General features: G+C 46.8%; 1 protein-coding gene across 30 annotated transcripts in view; it reads left to right on the top strand.

Annotated features, from left to right (window-relative positions):
* Positions 1 to 392: 392 nt before the first annotated feature.
* Positions 393 to 19,286, top strand: part of SPTAN1 (spectrin alpha, non-erythrocytic 1) — a 61,654-nt gene continuing 42,760 nt past the window's right edge. For 24 of the 30 annotated variants that reach the window (XR_014081330.1, XR_014081328.1, XR_014081331.1 and 21 more), the window contains exons 1-4: positions 393 to 508; positions 14,012 to 14,251; positions 15,258 to 15,383; positions 19,131 to 19,271. Coding sequence is in view for 25 of the 30 variants with exons in the window: in XM_081586934.1 (XP_081443060.1) it covers positions 14,015 to 14,251; positions 15,258 to 15,383; positions 19,131 to 19,271 (504 nt within the window). In the remaining 5 variants the exon portion in view is untranslated. Of the gene's footprint in view, positions 509 to 13,993; positions 14,252 to 15,257; positions 15,384 to 19,130; positions 19,272 to 19,286 lie in introns of all 30 variants that reach the window. The other 6 variants (XR_014081329.1, XM_081586935.1, XM_081586932.1 and 3 more) reach the window with 1 other exon arrangement.

Below are 19,286 nucleotides of genomic sequence, written 5' to 3'. Positions count from 1 at the left end.
GGGTGGGGGTGCAGAAGATTTTCTGCAGGGCGGGGAGGGGCAGGTCTGGAGGATGCTAGCTGCGGGGAGGGCGGTGCGGCTGGAGCATCTCCACCCGCCCGGGCGGAGGCAGCGACCTTCACTGCACCATCAACCCCCAACCGTGGCGCGCGCGCTGCTTGCCCATCCTCCCGCCGCCCTGCATCGCCACTTCGGCTCCGTCCGGGAGCGCTCGGCCCTTTCCGCCGGGTGATCAGCAGGCGAGCAGGCGGGAGCTCCGCCCCCTTTGCTCCGCCGGCGCTGCCCCCCCCCCGCCCCTCGCGCCGCGCCAGGGCGCTTCCCCCGCGCTCGCGCCCGCCCGCCGCCGGAACGCGCGCGGCCGCCTATAAAAGGGGCGGGGCGCGCGCGTCGCCGCCACTACCCGCTGCGGAAGGGAACGGCGAGGAGCGGAGGCCGCCGAGCCCCGTCAGTTCCCTCAGCACCCCCGCCCCCGGCCCGACGCACCCACTGCCCTCACCCCCAGGAGCCGGTGAGAGAGGGGAGCGGGCAAACTCGGGGCGGGAGTGGGGCCCGAGGGCGGCCGACCCCTGAGCGGGGAGCCGGGCAGCCCCTGAGGCGGGGCGGGGCCGGCGCGCGGACAGGTGAGCCTGGCGGGCCTCGCCGCTGTCTCAAGCGTGGGGCGGAGAGCGAGCCGGCCGCGACCGGCTGGCGGTGCGTGGGCTGCGGAGGCGCCTTGGGGCCGAGTTTGGGCGCCGGCCGCTGGAATGTCATTGACTGGGCGGAGGGGGCGGCGAAGCCGCCGAGTCCCTCTCCCGCCCCGCACCCCGCACCCCGCACCCCGCCCCACACCCCACCCCACGCCCACCCCACGCCAGCCCCGCAAGCCTGACAGCGGCCCCGCCCGGCCCCATCCGGCCCCCGCAGGTGGGGCGGGGGCTGCGTGGCCCCAGTCGTTTCGTTTCTCCTATCTTCCTCCCGTCAGAACGCTCTCCGCCTCCCCCCCTCCACCGCCCCCAGTCCCTTCCCTTGGTGGGGAGTGACTTCTGCAGCTCCTTGTCCCAGCTCTCCGCCAGCAAAGCCGACCCAGCCCTGGGAGGAGGAAAAGCTGGGAGTAAAGGGCTCTTCACCTTAATTTCATCCTCTGTGGCGGTTCTTTGGCCTTCTGTGAACGCCGAAGGGTCCAGGACTGGCCATCTCCGTTTCTTTCCTATAATAAACATACCTTCCTTCCCCAGCTGTGATTTGCGTGTAGATAGGAGGAAAATGCGGTGCTTGACTTTGTAATGAGACCCAAATCAAATAACTTAATAGCTTTAAGAGTTCTTCCCCCCACCCCCCTTGCCGTGAAACCAAGTCTTTCGAGTCGAGGACATAATATTGTTTGTATAAAATTCTGCTGCCTTGCCGGTGTTGAATGACAGAGCAGCCTTTTGTTTGAAAGACGTCCCTGCGCTTCCCTGCGCTTTTGGTTTAGACGCTTCCCAAAGAAAATTGCTTTGAAAAGTCTCCTGATGTACTGGGATAAAATGTATTTTAAACAAAGGGCTTGTTAAAGTTAAGGGTTGAATGTGTTTTAAATTAAAAGCTTAAATGGCTCAGAAAGCTGGGTTGAGATGGTGCAACACCTTGTCAAATCTTTTTTATATAATAGATCCTAAACTACGTAGGCCCTTTGTTCTGTCTTCCTCATGGTATTTTAGAAGAACTTACCATGATGGCTGTCATGGAAGAAGAGAAAAGAGAGCATATGAAATATTTTCATACTGTGTTGAGAAATGGCGTCGTCATAGCAATTGGACTTACCTAAAACAGAATGTATCAAAGATGGAAGGGTGGGGGTGTCTGCAGCCAGGAAACAGAAAATCTGAAGAACAGCAGTGGGAACACTCAGCTTTATGAAGCCATGGAGCCAAGGTTCCAGCTCATCAAACTAGTGTTTTCCCTTTTGTTTGCAGCTAATGTCAGCTTTTTGAAAGGTCAGATTGAAGTCCAAGTTTTAGAAATGTGCTGCAGGAAAATAAAAATGTATTACAGGAGAGGCCTCTGCAGGAAATTAGCTATAAGCCTTTTTTAGTAACTGGGCCAGAATTACTCCCAGGGACCCTCAAAGTGTGTTAGCTGTTATCCAGGGACCTAGATGAAGAGCCAAGACTCGCAAGGTGGATTCGCTCTCTGCTGGACAGGTGTGAGGCAGGCCTGCAGTAAACCATCAGCCCGGTAACATTCTCCGATATGTTTTTGGTCTTTGGCAGGGTGTTTGTAGTAGTCTAATAATTAGAGAAACCTGATACGTCACAGGCTCCGAATATGAGCTTGTCAAGCAATCTGATGAGCAAGTTTAGATGGGGAGGGCTGGTTTTTAAGTATATCTTTGGGTTCCCTGGGCTAGAATTTCCTCTGCTCTTCCTTTACCTGCCTTCTTCCCTTTGTGGGGGCTGCCCACTGCAGGTGCTGAGAAGTGGGTGTCAGGAATAGTCCACAGTCCTGGCATTGCTGAACCTGCGCTAAGGACAGTGGGCGCGAGGCCGGCCTTGTAATGTATCCTCCGTGGGCTATGCGAGGACTCTGCTAGTCATGCGCCGGGTCTGCTGCGGTCCATCAGCTGTGGTCAGAGTAGGGAGCAGAATGCAGCGTCCTGATGGCAAATGCTGACTCCAGGAATGCGGGGGAGGCATGCGGAGTGAGCACTTGGGGCCAGTGGACCAGAGCAGCTGCACTTGTACCTCCCTTCCACCTCTTCTGCATGTTCCTTTCAAAGGGGCTTTGAACAGGAAATAGTGTTTTGTGAAGGAAGTGTCCCAGTAAACGAGGCCCAGGTTAGATCTCTGTAGCTTGAGTTCTTTCTCGTTTCTGATGATTTCACAAAGGTATATTGTTTTATGAGTGAATGGAAGGGAATACAGAAATCATCTAGTACAGGCAATCCCAGCTCATTTATCGGGATGTGGGTTGGGCAGGAGGGCATGTCTATATAGTGTTAAAAAGGATATTCAGGATTATTTGAAAAGTGGGGAAACTGAGACCCAGAAGAGGGTATGACTTGGCCAAGGAAGCACCTCTGCTAATACCAGGGAACCTTGGTTCTTTCTCACGTTTTAAGTCCCTAGTGGGATTTAGAAGCTCTGTAGAATGAGAAGGGCACCGGGAGAATATCTGAAATTTGATTTCTGCCTGTATTCATGTATCTTTCAGGATCTGTGTTCTTCGTTTTGAAATCACTGTGTTCAGTTTGCCCTTAGAAGCTTGTTACCTTGCTCTCCCTGCTCCCTCTTTAGACACCACATTCCTCCATCATGCTGTCATCGTTTCGTAAACGCAGAGTCCAGGTATTTGAGCAGCATGCAGGAGATGTGTTACTTTTTCGGTTTGGCCTGGCTTGCAGTGAAGACACATGTGTCACAGAGGTTGAATGATCCAAAGAGGGGGGGTGGAAATCCCTGCCTGCATGACCTTTCTGTTAAGATTGATTAGGTTATGGGCTTTTTTTCTCTGCTGTTAACTTGAACAAAAGTCTTAGTAGATTTATTCTCAAATTGCAAAGTTTTGTGTTTTTTACCTTCCTCTTATTAAGGCATGAATATATTAATTTCTTACCACCCTACTGGTGTTTGCATGTAGTGTTTGCTAATTTTTTTAATTTTAATTGATGGTTACTTGGTTCTTAAGAACCAAGGGACTAAACACATTACCTTAGACATTTAGAAAATATAATCTGAAAACATGTAAAAATAGTGTTTTTCAGTTTGACAAATATTGTAAACTTGGGTTTGTTCCCTGTTTCCATTGACTTACTTTTTTTTGCCACAGTTCTTATAATGAAATGGAGCTTGCATTTTCTTGTTTAAAAAAAAAAAGCTCACTATGTATGTTTTTATACACGTACAGTGTTTGAGTGTTTGCTAAATTGGACCTTTTTCCAAAAGAAAAATGCTTAAAATTAGTGTCCCATAAGCAGAAATCTAAACTCTGCAAATTTCCTGTGATTATGGGTGATAAATCCAAGGCAAGCCCTTTTATAAATCAGACTGGTTAATTAAGCAAGGTTTATAAAAATGGGCACATGATACCTTTTTCCTATTTTGAATCTCAGTAACAATATTTTGCACTTAAGTACCTCTCATCTGAATTTTACAGGTTATAAAAGGTAAGTGGCAGCAAGGTAGTGTTTGAGGCATTCAGGAGTAGGTTTTCTCAACCATTTTTCTGGATTTTGATGCAGTGCAGTATGAATGAATCTTTTGCTGCTTTAAGCTGAATCGCTGCTCACCTCTGCAGAATCCTTCTAACAAGTTCAAATGAATTAACCAAGCTGAAGGCTGACATGCAGATCTACAATCCTGATTGGAATGTGGTTTAAGCAAAAATATTTCTGGCTTTCCCATGGTTGAAATTCTTAAGTCATGTACTAGTTACCTCTCTGCTTACCCTCCGGCCTACCACTAAAATCTGTAGCTGAGCTGGTTTTGAGTCAGTTCACTTAATCTGAGAAACAGCATCAGATTTTATGGGTGCTGGGACTAATTAATTCTTTGGTGCTTTGTTCTGGGGGAGCCCTTCCACATCCATGGATATCGTTCTCCTGCTTTGGAAATGTGTTGGCTTTCTAAGCCAGGGAGAAAGGGCATTGTTGGTTCTGCACCTTTGGACTCTGACTAAGCAACAAACACAAAACTGATGGATGCTTCCTCTGACCTTTTGCTCTGGGTGATGTTTATGAATTTTTCTGTAGACCCAAATGCTCTCTTCATCCTGTTAGTCCCGAAAACCCCTTTGCCTGCAAAAACAACAGTGTATCTGGTGTCCTGCCTGGGGTCTGAATTTATTCTGCAGTGCTCCAAACGCCCCTGTCCTCACGGCAAGCAGCTCAGCTGGCTAAGATGTTCAGTTCGCTAAGATGTCCACACTCCCCACCCTTTATTTCCAAATAGTGACTCCTCTGGCCTTGGACACAATTGTATTCTCCTCTGAGGTTCCATAGAAAACTCTCCTGATTGGTTGGATTCTTCCACTCTCTGAGATCCGCGTGAAGGTGTCCTAAGCTGCTCATTCACTACAGGTGCCGGGTGTGCAGGGTTCAAAGCGTTTGACCTTTGGTTTGAAAGTATAGGTCTCTGCAGTCTTTTCCATTGCTTAACAGTATCCTTCCCTCCCACTCTCTCTCCCCACTCTCCAGGGACAGACCCCTCCCCTCACACCATGGTCTTGTAGCCTCTGTGGATTAGGGTAAGGCTTTACAGAATTCCCTAGGTACCAAGGACTGCCTCAAATAGCTGTCTGTGGGTTATCATCAGGAAGACAAAGATAGGAATTAATGGCCAGCTTCTTTCGTAGGAATCATTCCCAGTTGATAATGTGTATTAAGTTGGTGTTGGTTATGAGGAGTCCTTCTCCTGCATGGCTTTGGATTGAACTAAAACTTTCTAGCCAAGATTCACATCTTTAGACACCCACTTTCTTCCCAGAGATCTAGCAGTGTTGTACGAATGCTGACAAGTCCTTTTTATTTATTACAATAGAGGACATAGTTGTAATTCCTGTGTTATCCCCTGTGCTCAATTCACATTACTTGCTGAATGATGCAGCTAACACTCTTGCTGCATTGCAGCATTTAAAAATAGCTGGTCTTCTCTAATAATTAGTTGCCAAAATCTGACCTTTTTTCCTTCAGTTACCTTAAATGGGACGCTTTCTTTACACAGAGAATACATCCAGCCGTTCATTCCCCTCCTTCATTCTCCACAAACAGACCTGATTGACAAAATCAGAGTCCTTCTGGTGCTTTGAGATAAACAGTCGGCTGATCGCTGTCCTGGAATTTGGCTCCTTTGAGGTTTTTAGGCAGTTAGTGGAGTCCGTAGATAGGTCTGTATGGTTGGAGATTGGTTTGTGTGTGTGTGTGTTTTAATGGCACATTTCCCAAAGTCTTCCTTTCTAGCTCTCAAGGTGTTAATCCCATTAAGGCTGGGAACAGCTCAGAGCTTTCTCTGTGGAGTCATCTTATCAGTCAGCTGCTAATTTCTGGCCGGGGGTGGAGTCCTTGCAGTGTGTGCAGCACCCTGGCAGAGGGCAGAAAATTCCACCAACTCGCACAGTTTTGGGCCGGAGATCGTAGTGTCTGAGTGGCAATAGTTTGTTGTCGATACTAAATTTGTTCTGGTGTTCAATGTAATCTGTGGAAATGACCCTCTTAGGAGCCAAAGAAACTGGAACTTGTATAAGGACAGCTCCCTGTCAGGCAAAGGGGTACCAGGAGCTGCCGCGAACCTGTCTTCGGTATCGGGTGTGATCACAGCAGAGGGCGAGCGCGGCTGGTTTGCAGATGCCCAGCTCCCCGGAGACTTGGCAGAGCTCCCACCCCCTGACGTCAGCTGATCTACTGCAGGAAAGAAAAGTCCATTATTGCCTGCCCAGAGCACTTGGTATAGAATTGACTCGTTCTACTTCACTGGGGTGACAAAGAGGGCCTTTTAGGTTGGTTAATTTCAGCAGGGCCTCGCTGGACTGTCTCCCTGGATTGGTAGGGTCAGATGGACAAGTGGAACCCACGCAGGGGGGCTTGCTTAGGGGGACCCTTTGCAGTATTATATTGGGCATTCTTTTATTCATCATAACGGGCTACTTCCAAATGTGATCAGAGTTTTCCATGACAGCTAAAAGAAGTGCAGTGAATCCTGTGATAAGGGGTGGCAGGACGAACCCCATAGACGTTGATCCAAAGGCTGGGACATCTTGCAGAAAGGCACACACAGTGGAGCTGTTGTCACTGGCATAACTAACTGTACATTCCTTGGAAATTTTATAAGCAAGCAAAGTAGACGCACAGTTTCCTACTGTTTCTCCATCTTAACTGTTTCCGGAGAGATGAGAACAAAGGAAGTATATAAATTATTCTTAACCCTAATTGTTTACTAATTTAAGAAGACTCAATCTTGAGACTTCGCTGGCAGTCCAGTGGTTCAGGTTTCACCTTCCAGTACAGGGGGTGCAGGTTTAATCCCTGGTCAAGGAGCTTGAATCCCACATACCTCAGGGCCAAAAAAACCAAAGCATAAAACAGAAGCAATTTTGTAACAAATTCAGTAAAGACATTAAAACTGGTCCACATTAAAAAAAAAATCTTCATGAAAAAGAAGGGAAGACTCAATCTCAAAAAAGTAATTTGGATTTATTATAAAATATTCATAAAAATTCATATCCTCCTTCCCTTTTCCTCCCCTCAAGTGCGGATTGAAAAGATAAGCGGTAGCAAAAGGAATTAAAAAGTAACAGCATCAGCTCTGATTAGAATCCCTGTTTCTAGCATGCTGTTCTGGGGACCAGAGCATCCTGAGTCACCCTAGCTCCACCACTTGCTTATTAGAGGACCTTCTTTCTCCTGATCACTTAATAATGAAGTGACCGCAGTTTCTTTATTGCCAAGTTCAGAGTGTAATTGATTCTAAATAGATGCCAAGTTCTGTGTTCAGATAGTAAGATAAGGTCTTTTTTTAAATAGTTCCTTAGGAACTCTAAATTCCGCAGTTCTTGTGGTTAGTCGCTCAGTCATGTCTGGCTCTTGGCGACCCCGTAGGCTGCAGCCTGCTAGGCTCCTCTGTCCCTGGGGATTCTCCAGGCAAGAATGCTGGAGTGGGTTGCCATGCCCTCCTCCAGGGGATCGTCCCAACCCAGGGATCGAACCCAGGTCTCTGGCATCGCAGGTGTGTTCTTTACCATCTGAGCCACCAGGGAATTCCCTAGAGGACTTAGCTAAACACAAGGGGAAAACAGTAATCACACGGCAGAATGGGACGTGGTGATGCTCTAGGAGGGGGAGAGAGGGAGTGAGGGCGTCTGCTTCAGGACCGAAGAGAGGACAAGGTAGCTACTTGAGGCCTGGAGGGGTTGAAGGGTATTAGATGATCCCGTTGGGAGATCATTTCTGCCAGAGGGAACTTTCTGGTCAGGGAAGTGGGACCCGCCCTGGGCCTGTATCTCAGGGTTGATGAGGGAGTTTGTTGCCAGATCTGCCTGGAGCAGATAACACAGGTGAATGAGTGAAGTGTTTACATTCTAGTAAATGTGGCGACACCGTAGTGATTCTTGTCAAGATTCTTGTCGGAAGTCAGCCTTCTCCCAGTTCTGCTGACGATCTAGGGCTGCAACGTGAGCGAGAACCACCCTGTTCTGAACAGATGTTTAGTGTGCCAAGACCACCCTCAGTTTCTGGTTTGGAGGACTCTTGAAGCCTGTTTTCAGAATAGAAACTGCTGTTTCAGACACGGGCTATCTATTCATGATACAGAACTGTGCCTTTAAAAAAAACTTTATTTTGTATTGAGGTATAGCCAATTAACAATGTAGTGATAGTTTCAGGTGAATAATGAAGGGACTCAGCCATACACGTGTCCATTCTCCCCCAAACCTCCCCTTCCATCCAGGCTGTCACATTCCGTTGAGCAGAATTCCCTTACCATACCGCAGGTCCTTGTTATCCATTTTAAGTATAGCACCGTGTACACGTCCATCCCAAACTCCCTAACTCTCCCTTCCCCCAGCCCCTCCCCCCAGCACCAGATGTTCAAAACTGCCTTCTCCAGATTTCCTAAGGTCCCACCCTGCCAAGGTGAAGAGTGCAGCCATCCTGGGTGTGGGCCACCCAAGCTCAGTAATTCAGGTCTGGTTGTTAGGTTGACACCCCGTGGTGTAGCTTCAGTCAGCACGTTCTAGCAGTTCATTCAGTCACAGAATCTAGCTGTAAACCTGGACAATATGGAAAATGAAACCCAGGTGGACTACTGAGCTCTCTCTTTACCTTCACCAGTGAACTCGGGGCTGTCGCTCCAGGAGCACTCAGTAAACATTTGTTAATGATCTCTGTCTGCTAGGAATCAGGACACAACAGATATTGCATTGCTCAGTCTTAATTATATCGTGGGAAGTAAGTGCAAGTGCCGTGTAAATCTACAGAGAAGTGTGATTAAATCCGAGAAGGGGAGAGGGAAGCAGCGTGAGTGCAGCTTCGAAAGGAGGCGAGATCCTGCAGTTCCTCATTTCAGCTCGTACTGACCTGAAGGGGAGTTATCTGGACAGAGAAAAGACAGAACATTCTGGCACAGGAAGGCTGAGTAACCGACCTGCAGTCTTTAGAGAGGATCATGTGTTTGTTTGGGAGTAGAGTATTTCTCTGTGCCAAGAGGAAGGGCGTGGGGCGTGGGTGAGACCTACCAGTCAGGTGTGTTGGGCCGGGTTGGGAGGTCCAGCTAAAGTTTAAGCTGGGTTCTTTCCATTCTGAGAGGGAGCCAGGAAAGGTTTCAAAACATGGAAATGACGTGGCAAAGAATCTGTTTCTCTTCAGTTCAGTCGCTCAGTCGTGTCCGACTCTTTGCGACCCCATGAATCGCAGCACCCCAGGCCTCCCTGTCCATCACCAGCTCCCAGAGTTTACCCAAACCCATGGCCATCGAGTCGGTGATGCCATCCAGCCATCTCATCCTCTGTTGTCCCCTTCTCTTCCTGCCCCCAATCCTTCCCAGCATCAGGGTCTTTTCCAGTGAGTCAACTCTTCGCATGAGGTGGCCAAAGTATTGGAGTTTCAGCTTCAACATCAGTCCCTCCAATGAACACCCAGGACTGATCTCCTTTAGGATGGACTGGTTGGATCTCCTTGCAGTCCAAGGGACTCTCAAGAGTCTTCTTCAGCACCACAGTTCAAAAGCATCAATTCTTTGGCGCTCAGCTTTCTTCACTGTCCAACTCTGACATCCATACATGACTACTGGAAAAACCATAGCCTTGACTAGATGGACCTTTGTTGGCAAAGTAATGTCTCTGCTTTTAAATATGCTATCTAGGTTGGTCATAACCTTCCTTCCAAGGAGTAAGCGTCTTTTAAAATTTCATGGCTGCAGTCACCATCTGCAGTGATTTTGGAGCCCAAAAAAATAAAGTCTGACACTGTTTCCACTGTTTCCCCATCTATTTCCCATGAAGTGATGGGACCAGATGCCATGATCTTAGTTTTCTGAACGTTGAGCTTTAAGCCAACTTTTTCACCCTCCTCTTTCACTTTCATCAACAGGCTCTTTAGTTCTTCTTCGCTTTCTGCCATAAGGGTGGTGTCATCTGCATATCTGAGGTTATTGATATTTCTCCCGGCAATCTTGATTCCAGCTTGTGCTTCTTCCAGCCCAGCGTTTCTCATGATGTACTCTGCATTTAAGTTAAATAAGCAGGGTGACAATATACAGCCTTGACGTACTCCTTACCCAATTTGGAACCAGTCTGTTGTTCCATGTCCAGTTCTAACTGTTGCTTCCTGACCTGCATACAGGTTTCTCAAGAGACAGGTCAGATGGTCTGGTATTCCCATCTCTTTCAGAATTTTCCACAGTTTCTTGTGATCCACACAGTCAAAGTCTTTGGCATAGTCAATAAAGCAGAAATAGATGTTTTTTTGGAACTCTCTTGCTTTTTCAATGATCCATCAGATGTTGGCAATTTGATCTCTGGTTCCTCTGCCTTTTCTGAAACCAGCTTGAACATCTGGACGATCACGGTTCATGTATTGCTGAAGCCTGGCTTGGAGAATTTTGATCATTACTTTACTAGCGTGTGAGATGAGTGCAATTGTGCGGTAGTTCGAGCATTCTTTGGCATTGCCTTTCTTTGGGATTAGAATGAAAACTGACCTTTTCCAGTCCTGTGGCCACTGTTGAGTTTTCCAGATTTGCTGGCATATCGAGTGCAACACTTTCACAGCGTCATCTTTCAGGATTTGAAATAGCTCAACTGGAATTCCATCACCTCCACTAGCTTTGTTCATAGTGATGCTTCCTAAGGCCCACTTGACTTCACATTCTAGGATGTCTGGCTCTAGGTGAGTGATCACACCATCGTGATTATCTGGGTCGTGAAGATCTTTTTTGTACAGTTCTTTTGTGTATTCTTGCCACTTCTTCTTAATATCTTCTGCTTCTGTTAAGTCCATACCATTTCTGTCCTTTATTGAGCCCATCTTTGCATGAAATGTTCCCTTAGTATCTCTGATTTTCTTGAAGAGATCTCTGATCTTTCCCATTCTGTTGTTTTCCTCTGTTTCTTTGCACTGATCACTGAGGAAGGCTTTCTTATCTCTCCTTGCTATTCTTTGGAACTCTGCATTCAAATGGGTATATCTTTCCTTTTCTCCTCTGCTTTTTGCTTCTCTTCTTTTCACAGCTATTTGTAAGACCACCTCAGACAGCCATTTTGGTTTTTTGCATTTCTTTTCCATGGGGATGGTCTTGATTCCTGTCTCCTGTACAATGTCACAAACCTCTGTCCATAGTTCATCAGGCACTCGGTCTATCAGATCTAGTCCCTTAAATCTATTTGTCACTTCCGCTGTATAATCATAAGGGATTTGATTTAGGTCATACCTGAATGGTCTAGTGGTTTTCCCTACTTTCTTCAATTTAAGTCTGAATTTGGCAATAAGGAGTTCATGATCTGAGCCACAGTCAGCTCCTGGTCTTGTTTTCGCTGACTGTACAGAGCTTCTCCATCTTTGGCTGCAAAGAATATAATCAGTCTGATTTTGGTGTTGACCATCTGGTGATGTCCATGTGTAGAGTCTTCTCTTGTGTTGTTGGAAGAGGGTGTTTGCTATGACCAGTGCGTTCTCTTGGCAAAGCTCTATTAGCCTTTGCCCTGCTTCATTCTGTACGCCAAGGCCAAATTTGCCTGTTACACCAGGTGTTTCCTGACTTCCTACTTTTGCATTCCAGTCCCCTATAATGAAAAGGACATCTTTTTTGGGTGTAGCTCTAAAAGGTCTTGTAGGTCTTCATAGAACCATTCAAGTTCAGCTTCTTCAGCATTACTGGTCAGGGCATAAACTTGGATTACTGTGATATTGAATGGTTTGCCTTGGAAACGAACAGAGATCATTCTTTCGTTTTTGAGATTGCATCAAGTACTGCATTTCGGACTCTTTTGTTGAGCATGATGGCTACTCCATTTCTTCTAAGGGATTCCTGCCCGCAGTAGTAGATATCATGGTCATCTGAGTTAAATTCACCCATTCCAGTCAATCTTAGTTCGCTGATTCCTAGAATGTCGATGTTCACTCTTGCCATCTCCTGTTTGACCACTTCCAATTTGCCTTGATTCATGGACCTAACATTCCAGGTTCCTATGCAATATTGCTCTTTACAGCATCGGACTTTGTTTCTATCACCAGTCACATCCACAGCTGGGTATTGTTTTTGCTTTGGCTCCATCCCTTCATTCTTTCTGGAGTTATTTCTCCACTGATCTCCAGTAGCTTATTGGGCACCTACCGACCTGGGGAGTTCATCTTTCAGTGTCCTATCTTTTTGCCTTTTCATACTGTTCATGGGGTTCTCAAGGCAAGAATACTGAAGTCAAACAAATAAATAAATTAGACTTTGTGGCAGAAAAATAACAACAAAAATAACTGGTTGCTCTGTGGAGAGGAACTTGGAAGGAATGGTGGGTGATAGGGCTGAAGTGCCGTCATGTTCTCTTCCCTCAGAAGACAGGTCTTTTCACAAAAAGATAGTCCTCAGAGTTGGCTGGGTGCACGCCCATGCTTTTCTCGACACCTGTTGAAGATGTTTCAAGCTGGAAACTGCCCGGAGCTCAGCAGTGCTGTTTAGCTCCCAGCCGATGGGGTCAGGGAGTGGAAGCACACAGGGGCCTCCATACCTAATCCTTGACCCGCTAATCCTTTCCTGTTGGCTGGGCAAGGCGAACAGGATCACGGGAAGAGCTCTCAAATGTTTCTCAGGCAGCACAATTTTTCTGTCTTGTATAAATTATGAAAAAACCATTGGAGAGACCATAAAGCCTATCTGGTCTTTTTTTTTTTTTTTTTTAACACCAGGTCACAGACTCTTCCCTGTAGAATATAAAGTTAGAACGATCTTGGGACCATCTCATTTTCACCTGGCATTTTTAGTCCTACTAGGAAATTGGGCTCAGGGTGGGAATGCCGCTCAGACGAAGTCACGTGTTACTGACAAGCATACTTGCTTGTTGTTGTTAGTCTGCACCTGTTTCCTTCTGGGCGTCCTTCCTTGGTTAGAGAATAAAATGGCTTATTCCTGAGATGAGCAGGTACTGTTTTCTGCCACAAATAGGTCAGTTTTTCTTTTTGACATTAAAGTTTGGTGACACTGTCTGGAAATCAGAGTTTAAAGTTGAGGTGGGTTGAGTGCTGTGGGGGAGTACCGCCTACTCAGTTGGCCTGTGTTTGTGGTTAACTGGAGCAGGTAAGAGGTAGGACAAATTTTTCATCTTACCTTTTTTTGTTGTTGTTTTTAATATATACTGTGATTTTTACTTTTGTGCACTGAGAGGAAGTAAAGCCCGTTCGTTGCCCAGGCTCTTGGCACCGCTATGAAGACTTATAGGATTGATTTTTTTTTTTGCAGTAGCTGAGAAATCTACTACTTTAGGTAAATTCTATTGGTTTTTGATGTTAAAGACTCAGTTACTTTATTTTTTTAAGGGGACTTACTGTTTTATTTATTTATTTTTTTGTTGTTTTATTTTTTAACACCAAAAAAAGACTGTTACTTTATTAATCATTTCCCTTTTCTTCACTGAGTAACAGGCTGAGATGGAGAAAGATGGAAAAGCTGAGTTAAGAGTAAATGTTCTCTAATCTCCACACCATGAAATGACAGGCCAAATGAAAGGACTGTTAAGTGAATTTCTCAGTAATTTTTAAGCTCCAAAGTTGGTGTTTGAATTCTCAAAGCTCTGTAGAATTGACAGCACAGGTCATAGTTCTCTCCTTCACATCTCTCGCCTGGTCTCCTTGCAGTGCTGGTGAGGTGTCCTCTGAGGGGCCCACGTGGGCAGCTGTTCTTACGAAGCATGGGGTCTGGGCGTCACCATTAAATCCTGAGAAGGGACAGCCTTCAGTTCATTTATCTGCTCAGGCTCTTAGAATTCTTAATTTTCTTCTGAGGGGCTAATTCCAGTAAATCTCCATTCAGTCTATTTTGGTGTCTTGCGCTTACCTCAGGGCTTGCTGCCTTTTCAGAAAATGGACCCGAGCGGGATCAAAGTGCTGGAGACAGCCGAGGACATCCAGGAGAGGCGGCAGCAGGTCCTGGACAGATACCACCGCTTCAAGGAGCTCTCGACCCTGAGGCGCCAGAAGCTTGAAGACTCCTACCGATTCCAGTTTTTCCAAAGAGATGCTGAGGAGCTGGAGAAATGGATTCAGGAGAAGCTTCAGATTGCCTCAGATGAGAATTACAAAGACCCAACCAACCTGCAGGTGCGTCTGAGATGCGAGCTCAAATGTCATTGTTCAAAATTTGTACAAAGATAGGTACTGAGTTATGACCTTGAGAGATTGAGTGGCAGGGAGAATGTAGGTCAGACATGAGGAAGGACTGACTCACGATTCTGAAAAGCCCTTAGTGATTGTATCAGCGAGCATGAATGTGGAATCCTGCAGGTTCTAATTTCTCTTGTGGGGATGCTTTAAGCTGATGGTTCTCAGTCCACTGCCTGGCAACCATCGGGGATCTTTCAGTTTTTTTCAGGAAAGATCTGGGTTGATCTCTTGGAGTATGTGTTTTTGAGACAGGTATGCTAACTCAGTGTTGTTGCTGGTGAAAACTTATAAAGCTGTTTTCAAAAAAAGGACAAAGCCTTTCTTCTCATTGATTTTGGTGAGAGAGTTCTAAAGTAAGTGGCACAGTGGTTGTGCCCATGGTTCTTTTATTATGCCAGAGTCATCTAAGAAGAGAAAATGATGAACGCTGGTGTAGGGGCAGGCCCTGCCCAGCTCTGCATGTGATTAAACAGAGGTACTGAGAAATGGAATGTATCAAATCAAGTCAGTCAAAGAGTATGGCTTCTAAAACAAGCTAAAAAAAAAAGTGTCATGTAATGAATGAATGTGAGTGGGTTAGTCAAGGATAAACACTACGTGCCAAGAAAAACCTCTCAGTGTGGTTCTGTACCTCTGAGAGGGATCGGATATCCATAAAGGCTAGTTTTCTGATAAGAGAAGCAAATGAAGATACTTTGTAACATCTTGCTATCTGCCAAGTTGTGGTCTTCAGTGGCCAGGGTTTCAGGGGGCAGGTGTAGATGCAGTCGGGGCTTTTGAGTAATTGAGGTGGTAGGGGAATGGGTGGGATGCTGAGTGAGGGTCCATTGTGAGAGGAAGTGGGATGAAGGAGGGGAGGCATAACATAACGGGGTGCAGGGGGTGGGGAGCAGAATGACGGTGCCGAGGAGCAGGTATGGCTCACTTCATGGTCTACCGGCAGGGCAAGCTGCAGAAGCATCAAGCCTTCGAAGCTGAGGTACAGGCCAACTCAGGCGCCATCGTGAAGCTGGATGAGACTGGTAACGTGATGATCTCGGAAGGGCACTTCGCATCCGAAACCATCCGGGTGAGTTGGGGCTCTGCTGGCATGATGGCCTGCCTCTGTCTGGTTGGTGGATGGGTGTGGGTTAATGCTTACCCGTATGTTTGGGTTCCTAGGGAGGTAGATTTTCCTAGTTTCTTAAAGGAATTTGTGAAGTACGCTAATGGAGCTCGCCAGATCCTGCCTCTGTAATACAAAGACCCCATATGTCTGTAAACAAGCATGCATGTACTCGGTGAGGAAGTTAATGTTCTCCTTATAGAACAAACAAGGATGCAGTTAGACTGTAAAGAAGAGTGATGACTGGATAGAAGAACATATTGGTGAAATTGGTGAATTTAGGGATTAGGACACAAAGATAAGTAGGATCAATCACAGACACCATCAGGTTCTGTGTCTGGAAGCTCGCTCTCTGGATTTTGGTGCATTGCTCCAGGAGGGTTTACTGAGGTCTGGTCAGCAAGCCTGTTAAAGGTCTGGCTGTGAGGAGTGACCTCACAGTGTGTAGTACCTGTTGGTGGGTGACCATGGCCGTGTAACTGACTGTGAAGCAGGAGTCCTCAGGCTCTTTGTCTGACTTGTTTGGGTGCCATTCATTGGGTTTGGGGCTAGAGCTGGTTTTTCTCTGTTTTGTTTTGACATTTCCAATACCAAGGTATTAAGGGAAAACAAGGCTCTTTAGGGTGAGGTGTGCAGGCTTAGTTTCTCATGACTGGATGCTCTCTTCTGTCTTTGATTTCTTTCTTATCTGTGTGTTTTGTTCTTTATCATCCAAAGTCTCATTCCATTGAGGGACCAGCCTTTTCAGTCCTTGACGTGTTGAGGCAGTCCCAAAGACTGAGATGGAAGCTACATTTTTAAGCCCCAGGTAGAAATGTTCCTTCCTCCGCAGCTCCCTGAGTGAGATCCACGGTGGAACATCCATCGGGACGTCATTCCCTTAGGATCTCGTCTGCTGGTTTTCAGCAGTAAATACTTGTTGTGTCTCTTTTGCTCTCATACACTCTGCAGTCTCGTATTGAAGACTTAGAGTTAGCCTTATATTGTTAATAATAAACTGTTAACTAGGAATGATTGTAAATAGGAAGTAAAAGTAAATTCTAAATGCCGTATGACCAGTCATTTAATTACTACATTCAACCCATTTGGGCAGTGTAATACCTGTCTCTGCAATTAAATACAAAGACATAGGACTTCCCTAGTAGTCCAGTGGTCAAGACTGCTCTTCCACTGCAGGGGGCCATGGGTTCAATCCTTGGTTGGGGAACTAAGGTCCTGCATGCCACATGGCACAGCCAAAAATGTTAGAGATATATCTGCCCATTTCCCCACTCTTGTGTATAGTCTTACTGTAAATAAAATCAGCCAGGGTGGATGGGGCTGCTCTGGGCTAGTTTAACCAGGTTACAGACAGGGAATGTGAGGTACAGATCACATGTTTAACTTCAGTAATCAGTCTGGGGGCAGGAGACCCAAAGTTCCCTTCAGTCCCCTCTTTCCTCTTAAGAGATCTTATTAAAGCAGCATTAGAAAGCACTAGCTACTATTTGTTGAGAAGCTGTGAGTAGCCATTTAGGTGCAAACACTTCACCAGGACTCTTAGGTCCGTTATTTCTAATCTTCATGGGAAGCTTGCGAGGGCAGGAACCCTAGAAGGGTAAGAACAGAGGCTCAGAAGTTTGAGTGACTTGTCCAGGTTCCCACAGCCAATAGGTGACAGAACCAGTGTTTCAGTCTACTCCTTTCTTTCTCGTGACAATTACTCACTTTATTTTCCCAGCCCATGTTTTACTCCTACCTGCTTTCCTTAATTTCCCCGGACTGCCCCTCAGAGCTGCCGCTGCTTGCTCACGCCCCTGTTGAGAAACCCGCCTGAGTCAGCCAGAAATTCTGCTCCACCCCACCAGCTGTCCGCGCGTTTCCCCAGCGCACCTGCCGCCCTGCCCACTCCCACTCTCAGACGCCAGTAAGCTTCTGAAACTGGCCTCTGTCAAACCTGCGGTGTTGACATGATGAGACACACGGCAGTGGGAAAGCTGCTCAGTCCCGAAACAGGCCTGGCCCCGGTTCTCCCTGGAGGGTGTGGCACTGAGAGATGTGAGGGACTGACAGCTGACTTGTAAGGAAGGATTTTCTGGAGCCTTCTGTGACCCCATTTTAATTTGAACAAAGTGAGGATTTCCTGGGTGGTCCAGTGATTAAGACTCCACGTTTCCACTGCCAAGGGTACGGGTTTAGTTCCTGGTCGGGGAACTAAGATCCCACATGCCATGCAGTGAGGCCAAAAAGTTAATGAAGAAATTTTTTTTTTCCTTGAGCAAAAGGTTCTCATAGAATCCCTATGTTCATGCTCCCAAATCCCACGGTCATCCCACTTGGTAATTGGTCTGGCCTGGTAACTCAGTAGCCTAGTTTGGGCAGGCAGTGTTAACACAGAGGAAGGTGGGTGGTGTGTGAAGGACCATGTCCTGGATAACCTGTCTGTCACCGGTTTAGACTTTCACACCATACCGGACGGCGTGGCGCCCCATAGTGACTGCCACCCACATTGGCTCCCACATCCGAGTAGGTGGATATGGACTTGCCGTTGGTTGCCTTTCCCCCCCTCGCCTGGGAATGCCTGTCACTTCCTTCGCAGTGGTGGACTCGGTTTAACCATCCGCGATGAAAGTGATTGTCGTGGTGGAAGTTGAATTGTGTGAGCTTGATTTTCCTCCCACTGTTTTCTCCTTTCAGATGAACCGCTCATACTTGTTTCTAAGAGAATCCACCCACGTTGACTCGCCTGTGGCTCTCACCCTTTCAGTTTATGGGGAGTGGCGTCTCGACGATGGGTGGACCCCAGGCTTCTCTCCTGGTGGGGGATGTGTGTGTGTGTCACTTGTTTCTGTCTGTGTGACCCAGAAACTCCCAGTATCTTGGGTAGGCATAATCAACACCCTGAGATTGGGTTAGAATGCCAGGACACATCGCCTAAGCGTGAATTGATGATAATCGCCCCAGTTCCGGATGAGTCCTTACTAGGGCTGTGCTGTGAGAACCCAAGATGCTGGGAAGGGACTATTTGGACCTGTGGCTGCCACCTGGGTGCAGCTTGCTGTCCGCCTTTCTTGGGATGAACTGTGTACCACACGCTGTATCTTTTCATGGAAGCACCTAAACAACTTGAGCCACAAATCCTCTTTGAGAGTTGACTGTGTTTCAGGATGCCATCTTTTTTTCCTTTGTACTAAGGTTTTCCTCTTCACTTGTGCCTCGTAATTATTTCTTTACACGTATGATGCCTCCAGGATCTCTTGTTCTTTCCACTTGACCTCCATGAATTCAGGACACACCCTTCAGTAATTCCTGCTGCCATTCCTCGATGACACCTCATCTTTTCCTCCCCAAGTCTTCTGACCTAGAAATGCCACCTTCATAGTTTTAACAGTTAATAAGAACTAAAAACATTACCTAAAGACTTACCAATAATATATCAATAATAATTGGTAATTATAAGATAATAGTAAGTTCTTTGGAATAAACTAGAATACACGTACTTACAAAAGGTCAGTTGTTTGGTGGTGAACTTTAAGACCTTCCAAAACACTGTGAAGTGTACGTGTTTACATCTTCTCAGTTCAAGTTACCATTTCCCCTTGGTGTAGGGATTATCTTGAAAAAGACTTGTCAGAGCTCTGGGAGGTGTCTAACTGGTTGGAGCTCCGTGGAGGAGCCAGGTCCCCCAGACGTGGCTCTCATCTGAGAGGTGTTGGGCTCTTTAACCTCCAGACTCGTCTGATGGAGCTGCACCGCCAGTGGGAATTGCTGCTGGAGAAGATGCGGGAGAAAGGCATCAAGCTGCTGCAGGCCCAGAAGCTGGTGCAGTACCTACGGGAGTGTGAGGATGTGATGGACTGGATCAACGACAAGGTGCGTTTGAGCAGG

Source organism: Giraffa tippelskirchi, chromosome 4 (genome assembly GCF_054371585.1).
Source record: "Giraffa tippelskirchi isolate mGirTip1 chromosome 4, T2T-mGirTip1v1.2.pri, whole genome shotgun sequence".
Lineage (NCBI taxonomy): Eukaryota > Metazoa > Chordata > Mammalia > Artiodactyla > Giraffidae > Giraffa > Giraffa tippelskirchi.
Note: the sequence above shows the minus strand (reverse complement) of the source record. Positions and strands in the feature narration are given on the sequence as shown.